This window comes from Polistes dominula, unplaced genomic scaffold (genome assembly GCF_049000335.1).
Source record: "Polistes dominula isolate Pdom_NZ unplaced genomic scaffold, Pdom_raw_medaka contig_31, whole genome shotgun sequence".
Taxonomy (NCBI): domain Eukaryota; kingdom Metazoa; phylum Arthropoda; class Insecta; order Hymenoptera; family Vespidae; genus Polistes; species Polistes dominula.
Window position 1 is genome coordinate 2782078 of NW_028300925.1, and position 23443 is coordinate 2805520.

At 36.5% G+C, this 23443-nt stretch overlaps 2 protein-coding genes across 2 annotated transcripts in view; one reads left to right on the forward strand and one right to left on the reverse strand.

Annotated features, from left to right (window-relative positions):
- The window catches only part of Atg16 (Autophagy-related 16), a 200779-nt gene that overhangs the window by 166609 nt on the left and 10727 nt on the right, over positions 1–23443 (forward strand). The gene's annotated exons all lie outside the window — the stretch shown is intronic.
- The window catches only part of neo (ZP and PAN domain-containing protein neyo), a 185036-nt gene continuing 167626 nt past the window's right edge, over positions 6034–23443 (reverse strand). The window contains exons 5-7 of the mRNA XM_089171092.1: positions 15682–16018; positions 14035–14700; positions 6034–6617 (exon numbers count right to left, since the gene is read on the reverse strand). Of these exons, the coding sequence (XP_089027218.1) occupies positions 6048–6617; positions 14035–14700; positions 15682–16018 (1573 nt within the window). The 3' untranslated portion in view covers positions 6034–6047. The remainder of the gene's footprint in view (positions 6618–14034; positions 14701–15681; positions 16019–23443) is intronic.

The window sequence follows — 23443 nt, forward strand, 5'->3', positions numbered from 1 at the left end:
ACGATTTGCAATTATCATATCATCATCATCATCATCATTATTATTATTATTATTATTTGAATAAATAATAATTTTGACAGGTTTGTATATTGAAAAGATGTGAAAAATTTGATTGAACTTTTCGTTGTTTTACTTGCATCCTTGCATCGTTGGTTCTTCTTCTTCTTATTTTTTTCTTTTTTTTTTCTTTTCCTTCTTCTTCTTTCATCTTCTTCGATATATAGAATGAAAGATTATTACATTTAAACGTAGTAAAATAAATAAGCGATTACGCCAGGTGCGCGTATATTATAATAATGTACGAAAACTCGATTGTCGTCGGGTAAGCTCTGTACGTGACGTTATTTATTTAAAGCGGGATTATTATAATATTTCGATTCGTTTTGCGTTAATGAATTAATTGATGGATAGATGAATGTTTCGTTGTCAAGTAACGCAATTTTTTTTTTCGAATCGTTTGCACAAAAGCATGAGGAAATAAAACTCATTATCTGAGTTTCGTGATTATTATGAAATCAGACAGACAGACAGACAGACAGACAGATGAAATGATCATTGCAATGATCATTTCGATCAGTTTGTTGTACGTCCAAGAAATTAAAGAAAGAAAATATTTAAAGTGAGAAACAGAGAGATAGAGAGAGAGAGAGAGAGTGAATAAATGCGTTGTTTTGTCATGGTACAGAACAGACTCGAGCTTTTATTTATTTTTTTTTTTTTTATTTCGAGCTTTTCCACACTTATTTTTATTTTTCTTTTTTTTTTTTTTCTTTTATTTTTGTTTCTTTTCTTTCCATTTATGAACAAAAATCATAGTCGCGCACCTCAGGCTCGAGGACAAGCACCGACGTCTTTCTCCTTTCTATTATACGTTTGCGAATACATTACATGAAATGATAAGCAAAGGATGAGTGTTAAAAAAAAAAAAAAAAAAAACTAAAAAACAGGGAGATGGAAGTAAGAAAGAAAGTATGAGAAGAAAAAGGGGGGGCGGGAAGGGTGGGTTGGGTTAGAAAATAGCGAATGGTTGCAAAACAAACAAATGTTAACGTTTGTTAAAGTCGAGAAATTGTCGTGTGGTTGTTGCTTGGGAAATAGCAGGGAAAGAAAAAAAAGAAAAGTTGAAGGGGTGAGTGAGGGTGGGGGTTGAAGAAAAACTTGTTCGTATAAGCGGAAGCTACGACGCCAAACTACGTCGACTTTTTTCGCACGGGCAACTACCCACCCCCCACTTTCCTTTATACGCGTGTTTCGTTTACACGAAATGAAAGAGGTGTATTTTATCTCTCTACATACATACATATATATATATATATATATATATATATATGTATGTAAAGAAGAGAAAGTGGGGGGTGGAGGGGGTTGGGGTTAAAAAGTAGGAAAGTTAATTCCGAATAAGCGCAAAATCGTCGTCAAATATTTTTGTGATTTTTGTTTTTTTTTTTTCTAGCGGTCGTCCTCGAGCCCAATATTATTATTATTATTATTATTATCATTATCGATATAGTAATATTTTATTATCGTTATTATTTAATATTATATTATTATTATAATAATAATAATTATTATTAATATTTATCATAATCATAATTATTATCCTTCGACGCTTCTTTCCTTCCTTCCTTTTTTTAAAATATAATTAAAAAAAAAATGGGACTTATTACGTAATAATATTAAAGATAGTAAATAGTTAATTGATACATCATTGCTTGCACGTGTTTTTTAACTCCCCATCGTATACGACGTTTAAAAAAAAAAAAAAAAAAAAAAAAAAAAAAGAGGAAACATATAAGGGGAGAAAATTAAGGAAAAGTAAAATTAGTTAGTTGGTTAGTTAGTTAGAAAAAAAAATATCTTATGGAGGACGTAAATAATATCGGCAGTTTCCATTGAGTTGGATCAAACTTTTCAGCTACTTTTTTTATCACACCTTGAGTATTTTTTTTTTGTATTTTTTTTTTTTTTTTTTTTTTTTACCTCGGTGCGGCTGTTCGTTCGATCAAGTCGATGGAAAGTGCTCCTGTGTGATACACCTGTCCTTAGTTCTGCTTATATTTTTTTTTTCTTTTTTTTCATTTTTTTTTTTTTTTTATCACTTCTCCTTACTTCGTTTTATTGCTAAATGCTTCTTTGCTCTTGTTTGCTTTTTTTTTTCGTAACGTACGACATAGACGCGAGAAATTATTATTATTATTATTATTACTTCTTTTATTGTTCTCGAATGTTTTTTAAATGTCAGATAAAAGCAAGGGAAGATTAATAAACGTAGGAAAATAAAATAATATTCTCGCGTCTGGTCGTACATCGGCAAAAAGTGCACTTTGCTATTACGCGTTTAACAAATAACGCATTTGCTAAGCACACACGATTCACTGATAACTATACTGAGATATTACGTTTGTTTATTTATTACCAAGAGACTATAATAGATATAGAAATGAGAAAAGCTTAATAAAAAAAGAAAAAAAAAATTATTAAAAAGAAAAGAAAAAAATTGACTCTACCCACTCACCACAAAGCGGATTGAATAATATATATATATATAGATGTATATATATATATATACTATCTCTTGCGTTATAGCGAAAAATCCTTAAGAGTTTATTCGTAATTAAAAAGCGTTCTTTTGTCGAGTTGTGACGCTCGCAATTAAAAAAGATAATAATAATTAAAAAAAAAAAAAGAAAGTATATAAAAACTCATTAGGCACCAGCAGTCGGTATTTTATCATACTCTATAGAGTATGGGGTATATATGTGTATGTATATTTTTATATATATATATATATATATATATATATATATATATTTTTTTTTTTTTATTTGTTTGTTTGTTATTCTTGTTAAAAGATATACATATATATATATATAAAAAAAAGAACAAAAAAGCGAATAGATGAATATAAGCGTAGAAGGGTTTGGCGGAAAAATACGTGGGTAAGAAGAAAACGAGCACCACCTTCTCGTTCGCGAGCGGAAAATTAAACGAGTTAAATTTCACGTGGAAAGTTCATTCGCTATCGTATCGAAAGAGAGAGAGAGAGAGAGAGAGAGGGAGAGAGAGAGAGAGGGAGAGAGAGAGAGAGAGTGAATGTAAAAAAAAAAAAAACAAACAAATAAAACCGAAAGAAAAATAAAAGAAACCATCAAACTAACTAATCGTGGCTTTTTGCATCGACGAAAAAAAAGGGAGGTTTAAAAAAAAAAAAACAAACAAACATAAAAAGAAAAGTATAAAATTTTCTTCTTTTTTACGAAGGGATGGAAAAAAAGAGAAAGAGAAAGAAAGATAGAAAGAGAGAGAGAGAGAAAAAGAGATTTTTACTTAATATTTTAAAAACAGCCAATTAAACTTTCTTGTCTTTTTGTCTTTCCCTTTTTCCTCTTTCTCTCTCTCTCTCTCTCTCTCTCTCTTTCTTCTTTGTCTTTTTTTCTCTCTCTGACGCGTACACACTCCACCCCCGCGTTTCTTCCTGTCTTCCTCGTAAATTATATATAATCCAGTCTCGGGTTGGTGATTGAAATCATTACCGACGGCACGAAAGTAGAAATTTTATAAACGCGCCGTGACATTGGGAATACGCGTAAAGAAAGAAAGAAAGAAATAAAGAAAAGAAAAAGAAAAAGGGTTACGGACACGGAGAGAGAAGACTACGTTACCCCGACGTTGAACGTACCGGACAGGTAGTCATTATCCACGTATTCTACTGGTTAGATACATACGTACGGGAATAAACCACGAGCACGCTTCCCTCGTTTCCACCGTAGACAAACGTCAAACAGCAGAACAATTCAAAGTTCGGCTAACTGTAAGGTAAATTCCTCTATGGCAATCCGCTTTTCATCTCTCTACCCTTTCCACCAACTTCTCTCTCTCTCTCTCTCTCTCTCTCTCTTTCTCTCTTTCTCCCATCCTTTTCTATTATCATTCACCCTGTCTGTTTGCCTTGACTAGCGTATTCTAATCTTCAACTTTCTCGATTAATTCGATTTCCCTACCACTTAGTAGAGCAACGTCGAGAGAATCGACCAAGTCTTCTCGATAAGGTTAATCGATCTAAATTTACTCAGCGTAACTACCATCGCCTATGCTGAATTTCGATTGCTTAGCCACTTTGTGTTTTCTTCTCTCTCTCTCTCTCTATCTCTGGCATTCATATTAACTCCCCCTCACGTTTGCTGCTACTTCGTTTGAAACTACGAATTCGACATCGCGTTAAATTTGAAATTAATATTGCTAAGAGATTATTAATATTTATTTATTAAATTTATAAATAATTATTTCTCTTATTCTTATTAGAAACAGTGACACATACAGATAGACAGATAGAGAGACAGAGAGAGAGTGAGAATGAGAGAGAGGGAGAGAGAGAGAATTGGTCGGTTCAGATTGATAAGGTCACGCGTTGCAATGTAAATTAAGCCAGGCACACGGAACGGAGATGCAGGACGTGGCTAAGGTTCAGTCAAAAGGGGAGAGATCGGGGTTACGTGGCTGTGGAGGAGATGGCTATCTCCGATGTGATCCAGAGCTACCATCATCATCCTCCTCCTCCTCCTCCTCTTCCTCCTCCACGTCCACCTCCTCCTTGTCTTCCTTCTGCATCTCCTGTAGGACAACTACCTACCTCCCTTCCGTTCACCGGCTGTGGGTACATCTAACCCTATCAAGCTCTCTACCCTGCAAGCTTAGCTTAGCCTCGAGACACCACAAGAGGCAATTAACCTTCCGCCAACCCCTTTGCGCGCATATCATCCCTTCTCAGCCACGTTCTCCTCATCTCCCCTCTAACCCTCGTTCTCGGTTCTCTCATTCCAATTCGTGCATCTCCAACAGCAGCAGCAGCAGCAGCAGCCGGTCGTCTCTCGCGTGCTTTCCTTAACCCAACCACAACCTCCCATCGTTACACCCGTTGATATCCTACTCGGTGGAGCATCTGCATAATCACGCTCGATTCCCAATGCTAATTAGAGTCCACGTTGTGGTGCCCTATCCAACGTAGCAAATACACGTCGACCTCCATCACCTTATGAGCCCTTTACGTTAGCCACGCCCGTGCGTATCACCTTGGGAACGAAGGGTTAACGAGAAGAAGCCGGTTTGTCCGATGATGATGAAGAAAAAGATGAAGAAGAAAAACAGATACTTCACATATCTTTTTCTTCTTCTTCTTCTTCTTCTTCTTCTTTTATATATATATTTTCTTTTTTTACGTTATCGTGCTTCTTTTTCTTCTTCTTCTTTCTTTAAACCCACAAAACGACCGATCGAACTTACTTTTCGAACTATCACCTTAGCCATTTTTCACTCTACTACTACTTTTCTTTTTCTTTCTTTATTTCGATTATCGATCGATCGATCGATCGTTCTAAAGCGTTAAGTTAAAGAGGGGGGAGGGGGGAGGGGACATGGAGAAGATGCACGAGCGTAAAAGTTGCACGCGATTTACAAACAGCGCAAGTAATTCGATCGATGACTTGGACCAGACAATGTTCACATTGAATTATGTTTTACAGATTAATACAATCTGTAAATTAATATCTTTCTTTTTTTGTTTTTTCTTTCTATTATCTGTGTCCAAGCCGTCGAGCTTAATATTTTTATTAAAGTCATATTGCGCCGAGTGTAAAATTTCACGCGATTCCCGAGTACAAGGTAACGGACGAGTGTTAAGCAACGAGCTAGAAAAAGATTGTGAGTTGAAAGAAAAATAATAAAAAGTAAAGTATAAAGTAAAGAAAAAACTAATAAAGATGATGAAAACGGGGTGGGAGGAGGGGGGGTGGTGGTAAAGTAAAAGCGTTATAAAATCGTCCGTTCGTCGTGACAAAAATCGGGACTCGCGTTGTTTCGTGCATCATCGTTACTACTCGCCGCCGGTAGTAGTAGTAGTAATACATGGTGTGTAGATATGTATATAAAATATAATTTACTACGGGAGGACGAGACGCGAGAAAAGGGACGATGATGATGATGATGATGATGATCGAAGAGAGATTTAAAAGTTGAAAAAGACAAAAAAAAAATAAATGAATGTCTCGAGTTTAGAAACGACGTCCGGTGTAACCAGCATCGTACAACTTACAGAGACTATCGGTACGAGCAGAACCAGGTGAGTGCATACCTGGTACGGATACCGATACCGATAGAGCTTCCTGATTTTTTAACATTTGTCGACGCCGTTGCCAAGTGAAGGTCCATACAGCGATTAGGGCAATTTGTGCCACGAGAAAGACCGTACCAGCAACGATTGCTTCGCCAAGATTTATGCAAACTCCCATAGACGAACCGTTAATGTCTTCGGTACTTTCGATGAAAACGGTGTCTCGCGTTGCCGATGTTCCATTAGACGATTTGCCTTCTCTTTCGAATCCAAACTTGTCCGTAATTTGAATCGATTGCACCAACAGTAAGTCTTCTCGGCTTTGCGATGACGTTGTAGAACGACGACGACGACGTCTACCAAAGGAAATCACCGATCTTAATTCTCCCGTAGCTTCTTCTTGATCGCATTGTACCGGTTCGCAGCTTGGCATGCACGGTGTCACCAATGCACGAAATTGTACAACTTCAGAGCTGGGAAATTTGAATGCGTCAAAGTGCGACAGAAGTATCTGTAAAAGAAAATTCAAATACGATGGTTCTTAAACATATCCATAAAAACATTTACGAGTAGTAATAGTTTGTTAGAAAAAGGAATCGTTGAAAATTAATCATTTTTCAAAAGAGAAATTTCACGATACTTTACGAAAACTTTAACTTGCCAAGAAGATCAAGGAATGAGTAATAATAAAGTTTAACAACCCGTACCCAGAATGGCATAAGACTTTCTTCTTCTTCTTCTTCTTTTATTTTCTTTTCTTTTCTTTACAACAAATCGTTAAACGAAAATCACCGTATAAGGAATGTTAGTCGACTTTCTTCGAACGAATTTTAAACGAAGTTCTAACGAATCACGAAAAACTTTGTAAAATGAGTGCCGTTCGATCGTTAATTTGTACGCATCGTAATGTTACGAAAAATAGGAACAAGAAGAGAATAAGAAGATGAATGATATTTTACGACATACAACGAAAAGATTTTTATATTTTACCAAGAAAACTACCAATAAGACACTAACTAACTAATAAGAATAAAAAAATAAAAGAGAAGAAAAAAAAAGTACTTCTTCGTTTTAGTGACTTTTCGTGATACGTTTAACGCCGTTTTGTGCGTGCGTGTGTGTATTTATCTTTCGTGACTCGCGTGTTAGTTTGCGAAAACGCGAACGTTGGAATGAAAAATAAGAGAAGAAAGAAAGAAAGAAAGAAAGGAGAAAGAAAAAAGAGAAAAACGATCGTCGAGCGTGCTTACGGTCGTGGAAACCGTTTTTGTTGTGGGGGTTTGGGGGTTGAAGTTGGGTTGGGATGGGGTGGGGTGGATTTCCCTCGTAATTCGTGCACGCTCGCGCTCATGTAAGGCCGACCGACCGAAATAAGCTTTGTCACATTAATCCTGAAATTCCTGAAAGCGGTCCTTCTTTCCCCTTCCCCTTCCCCTTCCTCTTCCCCTTCCCTTCCGTTCCATTCCTTTCTCGCCCACTTTCACATTCTCCTTCTACTTTCTCACAACCCGAGAGGAGTTTCGTTCGCAACCGCGAATATAACCGGTAATCTTATCCATAAGTTACGTTTTTCTCTCTCACAAATTTACGAACGTTTACTTGAAAATCGAGAATAATAAAGAAAAATAATACCACGAGATAAAAGATGCTTTTAACGAAAAGAATAATCCCCCCCTCCTCCTCCTTTTTTGTTTGTTTGTTTTGCAACAAAATCGAAAGATACTAAATAATATTTTTATCGTTAATACATACATATATATAGATTTAATAATAAATGTACGTGTGTGTGTGTGTGTGTGTGTGTGTATGTGTGCGCGTGACCAGTGTACGAGAAGAATTATTGGTTGGTTACTTAACGTGAAATGAGTAAAAGAAAACGAGATGGGATTAACGTTTAAAACTGGTTCTTCCTTTTTGTACTGGCTGTTCCGGTAGGATTTTTTGCTCTTTATTAGGTAATGCCGTATAACAGCAATTACGCGGGATTATGACACGAGAGAGTGAGTAAATGAATGAGAGAAAGAGAGAGAGAGAGAGTGAGAGAGAAAAGCTATAACTAAATCTCGTTTTTAGATTCTCGATTACCAACGAGAGGTCGTACGTACACTCTATTTCATCCTCTCAATCTAAATGATCCTTCTCTTTTATTCTCGATAAAATGTTTAAGCGTTTTCGTCACGAGAGAGAGGGAAAAAGAGAGAGGAAGAGAGAAATATTTCGTAGAAATTTTGCTCATAGATTTAAGGTAAATTCATTCAATCGTTTAAGATCGTTCGATCTAACTTGATGAAATAAATACTCGGAGATTTACTTGAAAATGGGGGAGACTTGGAATTGAAAAATGAGTTCGATTATTTCTACTCCGATCTAAGGAGGAAAGAATTTTCATTGAAGGTTCTTTTTTTTCCTTCTTTCTTTTCCCCCTAAGGTTAAAAATTTCTATTAGAATCATTCTACGCCTCATTCTTTGCTTTTATTAGTCGATTAGTCAAAAGACCCTCTCGACAAAAAGTCACGAGCCTAAATGCCACGCGACCTAACGTTGTTGTTGTTGTTGTTGTTGATGTTGTTGTATGTCGTATTCATCGTCATCCTTCTTCAATCTTTCTATCGTTGTAATCTCGAAAACTGGTTTCTCAACGCATTACCAAGTTGTTCATCGTATTTACACACCGAGCACGTACGTTATCGGTTGAAGTAAGACATTAAAATATGCTTCGTTCAGCAACGTGTTCAGCAACACAGCTTCATTTAACCGTACTTCTTCTTTTACTTTGGTTATTTGTTGATGATGAAGTAACAAACAAACGAACGAATCTTCATTAACTGGACATCACGTTGTCCAGTTAGATCAAGCCAAAGGCTTGACTTTTATGCTTGAAAGAGAAAATATAGAAAGAGAGGAGTTAAAGTAGGAGAAAAATAACAAAGAGAGGAAAAATAAAAAAAAAAAAAATAAAAAAAGAGAAGAAGGGTCGGTGAATTTGAAGGGTGTAAAGAGAACAACGAGGATGAAGAAGAAAAAGAGATCAAGGGACACCGAGATGGATGTTAATAAAAGAAATGCTGCCATTCCATGGCGTGTATCATCTGATACACGTCGCTAGGTTTGAACGCGAAGGATCGTCGTCGACTATGAAAAAAGAAACCTGACGACAGGTTTCAGTCGAGAAGTCCGTTCATAAACACACCACGATGGTCAGGGTATCATTCTTCATACGAAAGAGTAGGGGGATGGATATCTTTGATTCTCGTTTAACTGACATTGAAATCTTTTCTCTGTCATTATATTAGCAATCACTTTCCGTTGTTAATGTTGGTTCGAGTTTCCCAAATGAATTGAAAATAATAATAAAAAAAGGGATGGATACGATTCTTATTAACCGATTGAAGAGTTTCATCAATTTTTTGCTTCTCAAGAATTTCTAAATAAGTAGAATGATTTATACGATTCGTTAAGAAGAAACCTATTATTCGTAAGAAATGTTTTTTCTTTTTTTTTTATCAATAAAAACGATAACTCTGGAGAAAATACGAAATGTGGGTACTTAATCACAAGAGAAACTATTTTGCGTCTTGCAAGTCATCGCGTACATACGCAATGATCTTTTGCGTTAAGCCCACAAATCGTTTTCAACAACCATATGCGCGACTTTTGTTTCGCGAATCAAGCCGTACAAATCTATCGGTGAGGTAGTTTCTCGTAAAATGTACAATATCGTGAGGGCAATATGTTAGCGTCGTCGCAAAATGAAAATCCTTGATTTATAGTTACTTTCCTTTCTTGAAAACTAACATATACACACACACACACACACACACATACGCGTATTAGATCGTCGTTTTCAAAAGTAAATTTATCATCATCGATCGATACGTTTCAACGGAATAAAACATTATCATCGTTTTATAACATTTGTCGATCGATTAATCGATCAAATTCTATTTTCCGATTTTTATTTTCTTTTTCGTTCACTTTAAAAGAAAACTGTCTGTTTGTTACAATTGAATGTTATTCTTTTGATAGTAAGAAAGAAAGAAAGAAAGAAAGAAAGAAAGAAAGATCGACCCTGTGTGTGTGTGTGTGCGTTTTTTTGACGTTTTATTTTGAACCACCTCTCCCTTTCACCCCCTTACCCCCCCCCCTCCTCTCGTGCAAAGCAGATTTATTCTTTCTGACTGTTCGAGTTTCAATCTCGAGCTTGAAGAGAACCTCTCGCTTTCTCTCTTCTCGATAAAAGATTACGTTTCGGTGGAAAGGGGGAAGGGGGGTGGGGGTAGGGGGTATACCCGGCAGCTGCGAGGCGCCGGGAAATAATTTCGTCGAAAGGTTCGTCGTCGTTGTCGTTGTCGTCGTCGTCGTCGACAAGACCGGAGTAGATAAAACTGGTCGCCCTTGTTACCATTTTTCGTCTAGGAAAAACTTTTTCTCAAGATAGTCGGTGTAAGTTGGTATTGTTTAAACAACGAAAGGGGATCGTTATTATGCGTTTCACCGAGCAGTCAAAAAAAAAAAAAAAAAGGAGAAGAAGAAAATAGACGAGAGGATGGGAATGTTTAAAAAGACCAGATGCCTTTCTTTCCTTTTACTTTGTTTTTTTTTTTTTTTTTTTTTTTTTTTTTTTTTTGATGTTTTTAGTCTCTCTTTTTCTCGCTGATGGCTTTTCGATGGTCGTTGTTGCAAACAACAAACCGGGAGTAGTAGTAAAATAAGAAGCAAAAAAGAAAAAAAGGAAATAAAAAGGGTTAGAAGAAAAAGAAAAAAAAGGAAGAAAAGGTTTTGCAGAGGAAACGTGTCAGACCGAACGAACGAACGAAACTCCACGTTGTTGACGAGTTAAACGATCTCTCTCTCGTTTAGTGGCAGTCAAACCTTTACTCGTACATGCGTCCATTACCTACTCGTAATGACATAGTCTGCGTGAAACGGCCTTGTCACGACGTCACGAGAATGCGATCGTCAACGTCGCGTAGAAATATACTATATCAAAATGTCGTTGTGGTTAGAAATATATTTTATCGTTCCTCGGGATGTACGCGATAAGCTCTTCTTCTCTGCAGCAAATAATCTCTTCAACTTTTTTTTGTTTTTTTTTTTTTTTGTTTTTTCGTAAATTTTCGATAAAGTTGTCAGAAAGGTAGAAAGATGAAGAAGAATAACGTTGTTGCTTACTGAAATTTTTTATTTTTAAATTACGATTCAGCACATTGAAGAATGTACGCGAAGAAACGAGTTTCTTGTTAGATTTTTGTTCGAAAACCATCGAATTCCATTGAATATCAAAAAGCTATTTCTTTTCTTATTTTTTTTCTTTTTTCTTTTTTTTTTTTGGATCATCACGAAAGAATGTTAGTTTCATAGAATACCGAGATAAAATTATACAAAAATACATTTAATGTTATTCTATCAAGTAACTCCAAGCAATAAGAGTATTTCGCGAAAGAGGAAGACAGAAAGTAAGAGAAATAGTCCAATCAAGTAAAAGAAAATAGATCATTAGAAGAATCGTCTACTCAAAGCTCCCTACTCTAAGTCATTCCATCATCCTTGGTTGGAACGTTGGTACACAACATTGCCCATCATCGATGATATACCTTTTGCTCAGATTTATTTCTTACCATTCGCGTTACCAGATATAAATTCACTCTTCGTTTCTACCTTACGACTATTATTACTTGATAATAAAGCGATATTGCGCAGATCTTGCCGCGCGCGAGCTAGCAAATGACGCGGAACGTCGATTTAACGAGCCACCAGGCCTCCTCCTCTTCCTCCTCCTCCTCCTCCTCTTCCTGCCCCTTAGTAAAGTTCTTCTTTCTTTATATTTCTCTTTATTTATTTCTTTTTATATCTTTCCTACTCTCCTCCACCCTCACCCTAACCCTCCACTCACATCTCGTACTTTCATCTCCGACCTGTCACGATCGTAACGATACACACAACGCTCGTTTTCTTTCCCGGTACATAAATCGACGAACCAAAGCATCCGCCGCCACAGCCTGATCGATAAAGATCGCATCCCTCCAGGTGAAACGACGAGAGGGACGAGGTACGATCTACGAGAGAGACGTCGTTTGCTAATAATTTCACGAGGAAACGACTATTTACTTCCTCGTAATATGCCCCCGAGAGAGAGAGAGAGAGAGAGAGAGAAAGAGAGACCTTTATTAGCGTTTCTTTCATTATGTTACTCGATGTACGATTCCCGTGCAATTAAGACTCTACTTGCCGATGAGTATAATCGAACTCGATGTGAACCGTTAATAATTCTTTTCTTTTCTTTTCTTTCTTATTCTTACTTTCTCTCTCTCTCTCTCTCTCTCTCTCTCTCTCTCTCTCTCTCTCTTTCTTTCTAACTTATTCGAATCTTTTCGTTCGAACGGATATACCAACAAGGATTTATTTCTTTTCTCATTTAAACTTCGATCATTTCTTCTTTTTTTTTTTTTCCCCTATCGTAATTTATCCGTAATAAATAATACTACGAGATTACATTGAGAACAAGGAGGATGGAAAAAAATAAAAAAAAAAAAACTTGTCTAATAATTCAAGTTAATTTCTCGAATACGAGATTCTTTTATCAAAGAATCGTACGAATAATTTCGACATTTTTGCTTAACAAATTTGTGACGCTAATAATTCGTTCCCTACTACTACTACTACTACTACGAAGCAGCAAAAGCTTTGCTTGGCTTCCTCCTAGTCAAGGGCATGTTATCGTCGAAGCATAGATGTCGAGTTGGATGACGATGGCAGTGGCGTACCGCTCGACGCGACCTATTATGGTACAAGGAAATTGCTTCCCGTCGTAAAATCCATCGAAGTGATTGATTAGCATAAAGGTAAAGAGAGAGAGAGAGAGAGAGAGAGAGAGAGAGAGAGAGAGACTGGCTGACTCGTGCCTGACTGCTTCTACTCTGTCTATATCTCTCTCTCTCTCTCTCTCTCTCTCTCACTCTCACTCACTTTCCAACCAACCAAACCTCCTCGTCAACTCCCGTAGAATCCTTCGTTCAATATTCTAATATCCATATTTGAAATAAACCATCTTGTCTCCTTAAACCTGTCCCTAGTACAAGAGTACCAATATTATCAACGTTAATAGTCTCTAATCGTCTTGTAGTAAGCGTGTACTGAATCTTAAAGATAAACCCTCTTGGGTTTGTCCATTTTAGTTTCTTTTTATTAGCTCTCTCTTTAGCCTTTTATTACGATAATATTAGTGTTTTTTTTCTTCTTCTTCTTGTTAAGCAAAGTGTCAGGGATAGCCTGTTTTAAGATACTACATTGGCTTCTTGTGAAGTACATAAAAGCTGTCTTTGGTATACGAGTTTATTTATCTATCTATCTATCTATTTATGCAAGGCTTATGTTTGTCTTACGAGAACCTTGTCCATAAAAGCTCCAAAGAATGGAAAGAACCAAACATAGGCTATTGTAACGTACTCCTGGTGATCGGATACAAGGCGTGGTTAGAACCTTGACAATCCGCTGAACGATAAGAGTCAACATTCTTGTGAAACGATAACTCGTTAAAACGAATATTGTGCACACTAATCGCGTTTACAGAGAAGGAAAAAGCTGGTCTTTGTAAAAAAAAAAAAAAAAAAATGAATGAATGTAGAAAGAAGTAGATACGAGAGTGGATGGCGGCCAAGAGTGTGCAAGAAAGAAAAGCTTGTTTACTCGTCTAGATTCTCCTAGTCTTTATAATAGTAGTAGTAGTAGTAGTAGTAGTAGTAAGGAGGGATCTTTTACTCGTAACCGGTATTATTATGTCGTTGAAATGTGTTGCGTTGAAGTAAACGAAGGAAGGCTATTAAAGCAAACTCTGCTGATCTACGATAGGTGGTTTGTTTACACAAAGAATTAGAAAAGTCGGAAATGTAATATGCAAATGTAATAATATGTAGGATATGTAACTCACCTTTCCAGAGGTAGCGGATTTGTAGAGTGGTCCCATGATAACGTGGTCGGTCGGACAACCGTCGGAATCGATCAAGACGATTTCGCTGGAGTCTACACCGTCCATGGCAACTAGTTCTCGAACAAAAATTTCGTATGGACTGTTGGGATCGAGAATTTCGAATTTGAGTGCCAATGGGTCGCCAACTTCGGCAGAAGGGATAGCATCGTTCCCACTACGATCGGTGATCTTCATTGCTACGTTCGGTGAATCTACGATCACTTCTTCCGACATTGCTGGGGTTATATCACCGTGCACACCTAGATCTACTTCATTCGAGACAGTCTTATTGGTCAAATCGTATTGGCAAGTAACCGCTAGTCCAAGGTCAGAACTCGTCACGATCGTGTCGTGATGCTGAATCACCACGTCGTTCAAATATCGGCCAAGACCCTGCTGTCTGATGTTGCACTCTAGGTCATCGTAAGCCATGCGAAGTTCGAACTCGAGTGCACCCTTCACGTCTTGCACGCACGAATTTGGTGATCCTTTTGCGTAGACCTTTCCATAAAAAAGTTTGCTTGTTTGGATTCTAGTTACCATATCCCCAGCACGGCAATCGATCGTTACGTTGTAACACGAACTCAACTCGTACGTTGATGCTTCTGCCACGTCCAAATAAGGTTCCTTAAATCATAAATGTACATATATAATTTTCTTTAAATTAATACTTATTCTTTAACGGTAATACGCATTAACTAAATGATACACTCACGAACAGATTTTATTGAAATAAAATAAACATAAAATGTTTGCTATATCGAATGACATGCACACATTTCTCTGGCATACTAAAACTCGTCACGTTTATTCGTATAAATTTCTATGATTATTATACCCAGGTAAACGATTAGTTGCGTAAATGAAATTTTGCTAATTCATAATTGTTTGAATTTGTAATCGTATAGTCACGTATATCATCACGTGCATCTACTTAAACGCTACGAATAATCCAATTAAATATAAAAAAAAAAAAAATAAAAAAAATGAAAAATGATTTATTTAAACAACGTATTCGTCGTATCATTAAATTACATATTTTCGATAGAATTATATATTTATTTAAAAATTCACTCAACAGATTATTTGAAATACGAATAAAATTTTTTATAGATTTACGTATCATCGTTCGTTGATTATTCCAATTTTCTACGTTCATGAATGCATCCTTGGGAAACGAAGTTTCTTTCCCTTTCTTTTCGCTTCAGAAAAGCTACTACTACTGCTGGTGCTGATGCAAAAGGCTCGACGGACAAAGCATCTGCGGTGGAAACTAGATTTTCCGCGAATACGTTCTCTACGTCGGACCATCTCGATTTGTTTTACGCGTACTCGATGTAATCGGGTTTTACGGAAAGTCTCTTTCTCTCTCTCTCTCTTTCTCTTTCTCTACTGTCCATTCTCTACTATACCTTACTGTCTAACACGATGAAACGAAACAAATGGGAAACTCGCAAAACCGTTTCTCTGTCTCGGAATTGTTTTCTATGTTTTTAGAAATTCCAATTTTCCTAGAGTAGTGTAGACGTAGAGAAATTTCATTTTACTCACACACATACACACATACACATATGTTAAACATATACAACATTTATTACAAGTTCTTACCTGAATATCCGAAAGGGTTGCTCTGGAATGATGGCTAAGACGGCAAACCATATCACCGGTGTCACCATAATCATAGGAATGGCAACGGAATGGCGAATTCAAGCATAATTCGCGACACTCGTCAGTCGTACCAACATCTTGATAAACTGAATCGACGGTCTTGAGAATACGGCCGCTAAGTTTTTTGAATTCACACATTTTCACGGGTTCCTCGACGCAATGATTTTCGAGATAATCAAAGTCCTTAGCAGTTTGGAATGCATTTGAACCAGCTACTGTCAATCGATCCATGTCGGATAATTCGCAAGTTTTCGTTGCATTTGCATAATTGGCGGATCTGAAAAACAAACAGAAAAAACCTAATCAATAAAATTGTTCTTTATAAATATATAGAAAATAAATTCCATTTAATGGTATCTTAATTGCTATCATAACTATCGGCATTGTATTAATTAACGAAAAGGGAATTACTAGAAAAGAGAGAGAGAGAGAGAGAGAAATAGAGAGCAATTAAATATATCGATCTATATCGATTATTAGATTGCGACAAGAGAGGAAGGAAGGGGAAATAGTAGTAGAATCGGAAACGCTTTTAATTATCTAGTAAAATATAAGGAGGATAAAGATAAAATCTCATGCGGTAGTAGTAACAACAATCATATATTAACTTTTATATCTTTGAGCGTTACTCGTTTAGCTAGAATCACAAGACCGGTTTTGAAACGCATGAAAAAGGAAATTTCAACTGCGATCTTTTTGCGTAACGATTCGCGGAGTCATTTGCTCAATACTCTTGGTTACAAACGATCGAGATTTTCATCGAGGGCGTATGCAGCAGCAGCAGCAGCAACAGTAACAGCATGCAACATTAGTACTTCCTCAATAGAAAGGGCTGGATTACTAGTAAAAAAAGAAAAAGAAAGAGAGAGAGAGAGAGTTCTTCTCGGTTTATCGCTGAAATAACCGTTCTCATGAGACGTTCAAAGAGAGAAGAAAAAGTAGTTGGAGAAAAGGGGATAGCATAATTGCAAAAGGGTGACACTCGCCAAAGCAAAGCGTATCATTAATTTGCGAATCTCGACTTAAAGAAACGTAACGACTATCTTACAACGTATATCCTAACGATAATGAAATGTAAATGCGTTTATAGGACTTAACAGAAAAAAAGAGAGAGAGAAAGAGAGAGAGAGAGAAAGAGAGAGAGTGAGAAAGAGAATTCTTCTTAGTGGTAGGAGGACGTTGTTATCTGTTCGAGCATTCGTGGCTTCGAGCATCGCGTGCGACTCGTTCTCGAAGAAAAAAAAAATAAAAGAAAATAAAAAATAAATGGAAAGAAAAGAAAAGAACAAAAAAATCGATTTCTCGAAACGCCCTCGGAACTATCGCATTTTCTTCTTCTTCTTCTTCTTCTTTTTCTTCCTTCAACTTACGTATTTTTTTTTCTTTTTCTTCTTTTTTTACTTAGCGAAGCCTAGAGGCTAAGAAGGTAATTCCTTAACGGAATTACGTAAAGAGAAAAGAGAGAAGTCTTAGAAGATCGTAACCGGTGTAGGTAAATCGAATGTGCACATCTCGACGTGCGCCACGCGACCTAATAGAATGCATATTTCACACTTATACACGTAATAATATATTATGCGTTATACGTAATAACGTATGAACACAACGATTACTACATTCTATTTTGATTTTATACCACATAAAATTGATGTAAAAAATCATATTATTATAAGGTATGAGATCGTAAGGTTAATTACACCTTTAAATGTTACATACGAGAAATAAATGGTTCATTCATCGCATACATACATATATATATATATGGATTTATTATATATCCATTTTAATATCATTGAAGTTCCTTATCCTAGACGAAGTTTCACTAAGATAACGTATGATTTTATGTATATCGAAAGAGAATATGTTCTTCGGTGAGAAGATAAAGAGAAGTAGAACAGCAGAAGGCAAAGTTTAATCGTATGGATTTGAAACTTCTCAAACCTAGGATTGTCTCTCTCTCTCTCTCTCAATCTCTCTCTCTCTCTATTTCTCATTCTATTTCTATCATTCTATCCTTCTATCTATCTTTACGTTCTCGTACGCGTATTAACTTCGTCACAAAAGTTAGTATCAGTCGTCGAATACAATGAATCAGAATACATCGCTAACGGTGCATGGACCAAATTTATTCCAACGTCGCACCATCGATTTCGGATTATGTTGCCTTAAGACTTGAATAATATTCATGGAGATTGCACTGTTATGATTTCAATATTCTCCAGGAACTATATCTTTCTCCTTCTTCTATTTTTTCTCTCTCTCTCTCTCTTTTTCTCTCTCGTTTGCTTTTCTTTGTTTACGAAGAAAAGAAAAATCACTACGGTCTAACACGATCCCCGTTCGTGATAAACCCCTCTTGGCTTCCGTCGAGAATATAATCTAATAAACGCAAACACCCAATGTTCTCTTCTCGATTATTGGAAGCTACCCTTTTCTTTGTTTTTTTTTTTTTTTTTAAGAAGATCGACCTGCGTAGACTTTATGTGTCTTCTTTTTCCTCATCTTCCTTCGTTTCTTACTCCAGTTAGAATATTATTTTACAAAAAAAAAAAAAAAAAAATTATAATAATATGGTAATATTTGATTTAGGAATAATTTTTATTTAATTTCATACAAAATGAGTGTAATTTATTCTTCATATTTAATTAGATACAAAAAGTATGTGTTAGTTGAAAGAGAATTTTACGAGAAGACGAAAACTGAGATAGAGAGAGAAAGAGAAAGGGATAAAGGGTTAGGAGATAAGGTTCGAAATAAGATATTATTACTCAAAGCCCTTTACCTAAAGAGAAACTAAGGATACGGGTACTAAAAGCCAAAATCTTGAAACTTTCGGAAAGACAAATACGATATCATCCCCTGCTATATCCTACTCTCTCTCTCTCTCTCTCTCTCTCTCTCTCTCTCTCTCTCTCTTTCTCGTATAGAAATAATTAATGAAAGAAAAAAAAAGGGGTATTGAAGTGTACTTAAACGCGTGAATTGGGATCTAAACGAAAACCTTGACCCTTCTTTTACGAAGGGTAAAAAGTTTGTTTTACCTTCGAATAAAGGGTTGTAAGATAGTAAAAGTGTATTTAGAAGTAAAGGGTGTTTTTCAAACTAACTCTCTTCGTTGTCTTGGTCGAATGAATGTACTGAGAATTAACTGAAGAAAAAGAAAGTCCTTCAACCAATGTGATGAGATGATACCAACTAAACGAAGAAAAAATAATAAAAAGACAAAGTTTAGTAAAGTCGATGATAACGATTTTTCTTCCTTCCTGTTCTCTTTCTCTTTCTCTTTTTCTCTTTCACTTTCTTCGGTAATTTTCTCTTTTAAGAATAAGGACAAAAGATATGCCGTTCATTCGTACCGTACAACTTAGAGCAAATCTCAAGGGAAATTTTAACCTCCGAAGCAGATGTTAAATGCGAAGTTAACTTCACCGAAGTGATGTCCCCCTTCCGACCCTCTCGTTATTTTTTTTCTTTCATCCCTTCCCACTGTTCTATCCTTCCGTGTTTTCCTTTTATTCCTCTCTGTCTCTCTCTCTCTCTCTTTCTCAATCTTTTTTCTTGTCTTATTCATTTCAATATTCTTTTTCCTCCTCCCGACCGTCTTTCTGATTTTTCTGTTCTTTCTATTATATCTTTTCGAGAGACACTTTACTTCGGATTCGTACCTATTCCGAACAAATGGCGAGACAAAAAAGACGTCGCGGATCAAGGCACGGGTACACCGTGGATAAGAGGAAGAGAATGACGAAAGGAGTCTGAGGGGTGAGGGTGGATGAAGGAGAAGAGTGTGCAAAGAGTGGAACGGGAAAGTCGGCTGTCGTTGGAAAAGAATTACAAGTAGCTCGCCCCGCTGCATCTCGATGAATCTCAAATTATTCGTCTCCCATGAAGACACAAGTGTTTCTATCTTCTTTTTCTTTCTTTCTTATTTTCTTTTATTTTCTCCTACCCATCTTCTGTACTTCTCTACTTTTCTACTTGTTCTATTCTTGTTCTTCTTACGAGCGACTTCTATCAATACGAAATAAATGGAAAGAGAAATACTATACAACGATGGTAAACTTGGCCATGTAGTGACGTCGTCCTCGTCGTCGTTGTCGTCGTCGTCGTCGTCGTCGTCGTCGTCGTCGTCGTCGTTGTCGAGTGCAACGGCACGAACAACGCGTCGTCCTACGAGTGGTGGCGAGTTTCGCCTAGTCGATAGAAACAATTTTCTTCGCTTGCGTGCACGCGCAAGAAGCAAAGAAGTAAAGTTAGATTTTTCTCCTTTCACGAAACTTTTTTTCTTTTCTTTTCTTTTTTTTTACTTTCGTGTTTTCTCTTCAAACACTTTTCACCCTTATTTATAAACATATCCGAAGATAGACACTGACTTGTGGGGGGTGAATTACTTTTTTTCCAGAATTGATCGCGACACAAGAAAAAGAAATTATAAAAAGAAATGCAAGACATATATAAAATGCATTCGATAAATGCATGGCCACGTATGGGGTCTAGAGGTTTGTTTTTTATCCATGGGTTAACGTATTTTTACTCAATATTAACGATAATTCTTCGAACGAATAATAAAAAACAAAATGGAGGGAAAAAAGTTAGCTACGGGAAAGTGCTAGGTTAAATGAATGGGACGGGGAATGAAAAGGGGTAGAAGGGGGGGAGCGAGGGGAAGGTTAGTAGATGCGACTAATTTGCATTATTCTTTTGTATCCTTTTCCCGTTGGCTTGAGTGTACCGACCGAATAATCCCAGCAGACACGGATAAGCGTATATATTAACGATTCTCTAGCAAAAAGCGGTTTGCTCGAGTGCTAGTGGTGCTAGTGGTGCTAGTGGTGCTAGTGGTGCTAGTGGTGGTGGTGGTGGTGGTGGTGGTCATAGTCGTACGCGTTCAACCACGTTTCATATCTGCTATATTATTTACCCCCTTGTGCACAAAGAGCGCGTAATATCCAAATTAACTAATCAGCTTTAAATTTCAGTGAAGCGAGTGATCTATCTTTCTCTATTTCTTTTTTTATCAAAGACAAACATAGATTAAACTTATTTGCAAACATTCGAAAACGTTCGTAACATTTTTTTCTATTAAAAGAAAATTAATATAGTTTGATATAACAAAACGTGATCTTTTATTTCCCTAATTTTTCTTCTGTAATATTTTTATTTATAATATAATATACTTAATAATTATATTAAATTAATAATTTAATAATTTATATTATATTAAATAACATAACATTGTTATATATTTAACAAATTGCATATCTCTAATTAAGAATAAAATAATCGTTTCACTAAATCGAACGACAAATATTTTTGTCCATTGAAATAAAATTTGATAAATATTTTCCCTAAATATTACTAGTTTGTTACAAATATTGGCAAAGATTTTTTCTGACCTATTTTTTCGTGTGTGCAGGTAATAGCAGATATCAATGAAAAAAAAAAAAAAAAAAATAATAATAAAAGACCATGAAAGAAAGATACAAAATAGAGGTGGATAAAAGAGTAGTATATTTGGTGGTTTTTGAAAAGGTTCCTTTCTCTATTGGAACGTGTTATTACTCGAAAATATACGTCGTCGTCGTTGTCTACGCAATTCTGTGATGCATTGCGCGTTCAGCAACGATCACCAGGCGAGACGCCCTCTCTGGGATTCGAAATTCTTTCTCTCTCTCTCTCTCTCTCTCTCTCTCTCATTCTCTTCTATTCACCCTTCGTTCGAGATTGAGAGTATCTACCATAGCTAGGACCTAACCCCTAGACTATCCTTTTGCTCTCTCGCATTTCGACAAATGGCCACAATTACGTACATGTGCTAATACATGACCCAACACTGCAAGTTCAGACTACCTCTCTCTAGTTTCTCTCTTTCTTTCTCTCAGAGAACAAAGTGCAGTACCACGAATTGCCGTTTACTCTCAATGTTCTTGTCCAATACTGCATCCCACTATCTCATAAACTCTCTCTCTCTCTCTTTTTTTTATATTTTTTTCTTGATCTTTTCTTTGGAGGTTACCCTAGATGCAACTACGACCCACCCTTCTGTACGAAACCTAAGAAAGAAAGCAACAGAAACTCGTGTTATCCAACGATGGAGAACAAAACGGGCCATCGCTTACGAGCTAGGTCGTCGTCGTCGTTGTCGTTGTCGTCGTCGTTGTTGTCGTTGTGCTTTCTCAAACTGTCGTCGTGATTCTTTACTTTTCTTTTATTTTCTTTTCTTTTATTTTATTTTACTACTTTTATTTTTATTTTCTCTATTTTTCGCTCATTCTAGTTCTTAGCGGCGTTACTCGTCGCTAGTAGAAAGAAAAACTGTAACGCGAGAAAAAGAATAGGAAAAGATACAGAGAGGAAGGATGGATGGAAGGGTGGGAGGAAGAGAGGAGTCCTAAGAAGGAACTAAGTGGTCCGTTGCTTTTTAGAAACGTATTCTGTATTGGTGTTGTTCTTTTACACCAACACAAGAAGGTTTTAACGTCTCGCTTTGTCGCATGCTTTTCTTACCACCAAGAGAACAAAAAAAGAAACAAATAATAGAAAAATAGAAAAAGAGATGAACACAAACACACAACGATGAGTAGAAAGAAAGAGAGAGAGAGAGAGAGAGAGAGAGAGAGAGAAAGAGAGTTAAGCTTCTACGTTCTACGAAGATTTATTCTTTGGATAAAAAAGAGAATATGTGTGTGCGTATATGTGTGTCTGACGATTAGCTTCCATTTTGCATTTTGCGTACTTATTTCAAGTTTCTCTTTATACTTTTACCAAAGCAACAATAAAAAACAAGAACGTATAAAATATAAGAGATTTACCAGAAAAAAAAAAAAATTAAAATTAATAAAAAATAATAGAAGATTCTTAATGCAGATAATGGAGATCGAATAGGCTGAGAAGTAGTCCCTTTCATTCTATCTCAAGGCGATCTCTGTGCAGCAACCAAGATGATTCGTAATCTCATTTGGAAAACAAAAGTGTATACTTGTTTCCACCCTCTCTTTCTCATTCTCTCTCTCTCTCTCTCTTTCTCGATCCCATATGCGAATGGGAATTCGATACGCGATAGATACGTAGAACGATTCTCGTTCAGGCAGCGCCAGCAGCCACAGAGAGTGCAATAAGGTATTTGCATTCTACCGTTTGTAATCGTCGTGTATATTACGGCTATCATAGAGCTATCATGCGTCGTTAACATGCGCCGTTACAAGAACATTCCGATAGAAACGAATACTACGATAAGTGCGTCCAGCTACCGTCCTCTCTCTCTCTCTCACTCACTCTCTTTATCCTTTTCTTTTTCTTCATGCCTGTTTTTCTCTCTTTATATCCGTGTATCTCTCGGATTTTATTTTTTTGTTCTTTCTCTTGTTGTATTCTCTATCCTCTCTCTCTCTCTCTCTCTCTCTTTCTTTCTTTCACCCTTTCGTTCCGTTCGTTCAGAATGTTACAACAACTTTCGAAAGCTCGTTCTCGTCGCATCTCTATGTTGTTGCAACGAGACTTCCTTCGTCCAGGTTTCTCTCTATCTCTCTGTCTCTCGTTTTCTCTACAGTCCCATCCCCAACCCATTCGTATCTCCAAGTTGGTAGAGGCAGATTTGCATATGCAAATAGTACGATATAAGTAATTAATTCGCAATCAGAGCGGCGTTACCGTTCCGTTATATAGAAGAGATAGATGCAATTCATTACCCATGGCGATATTT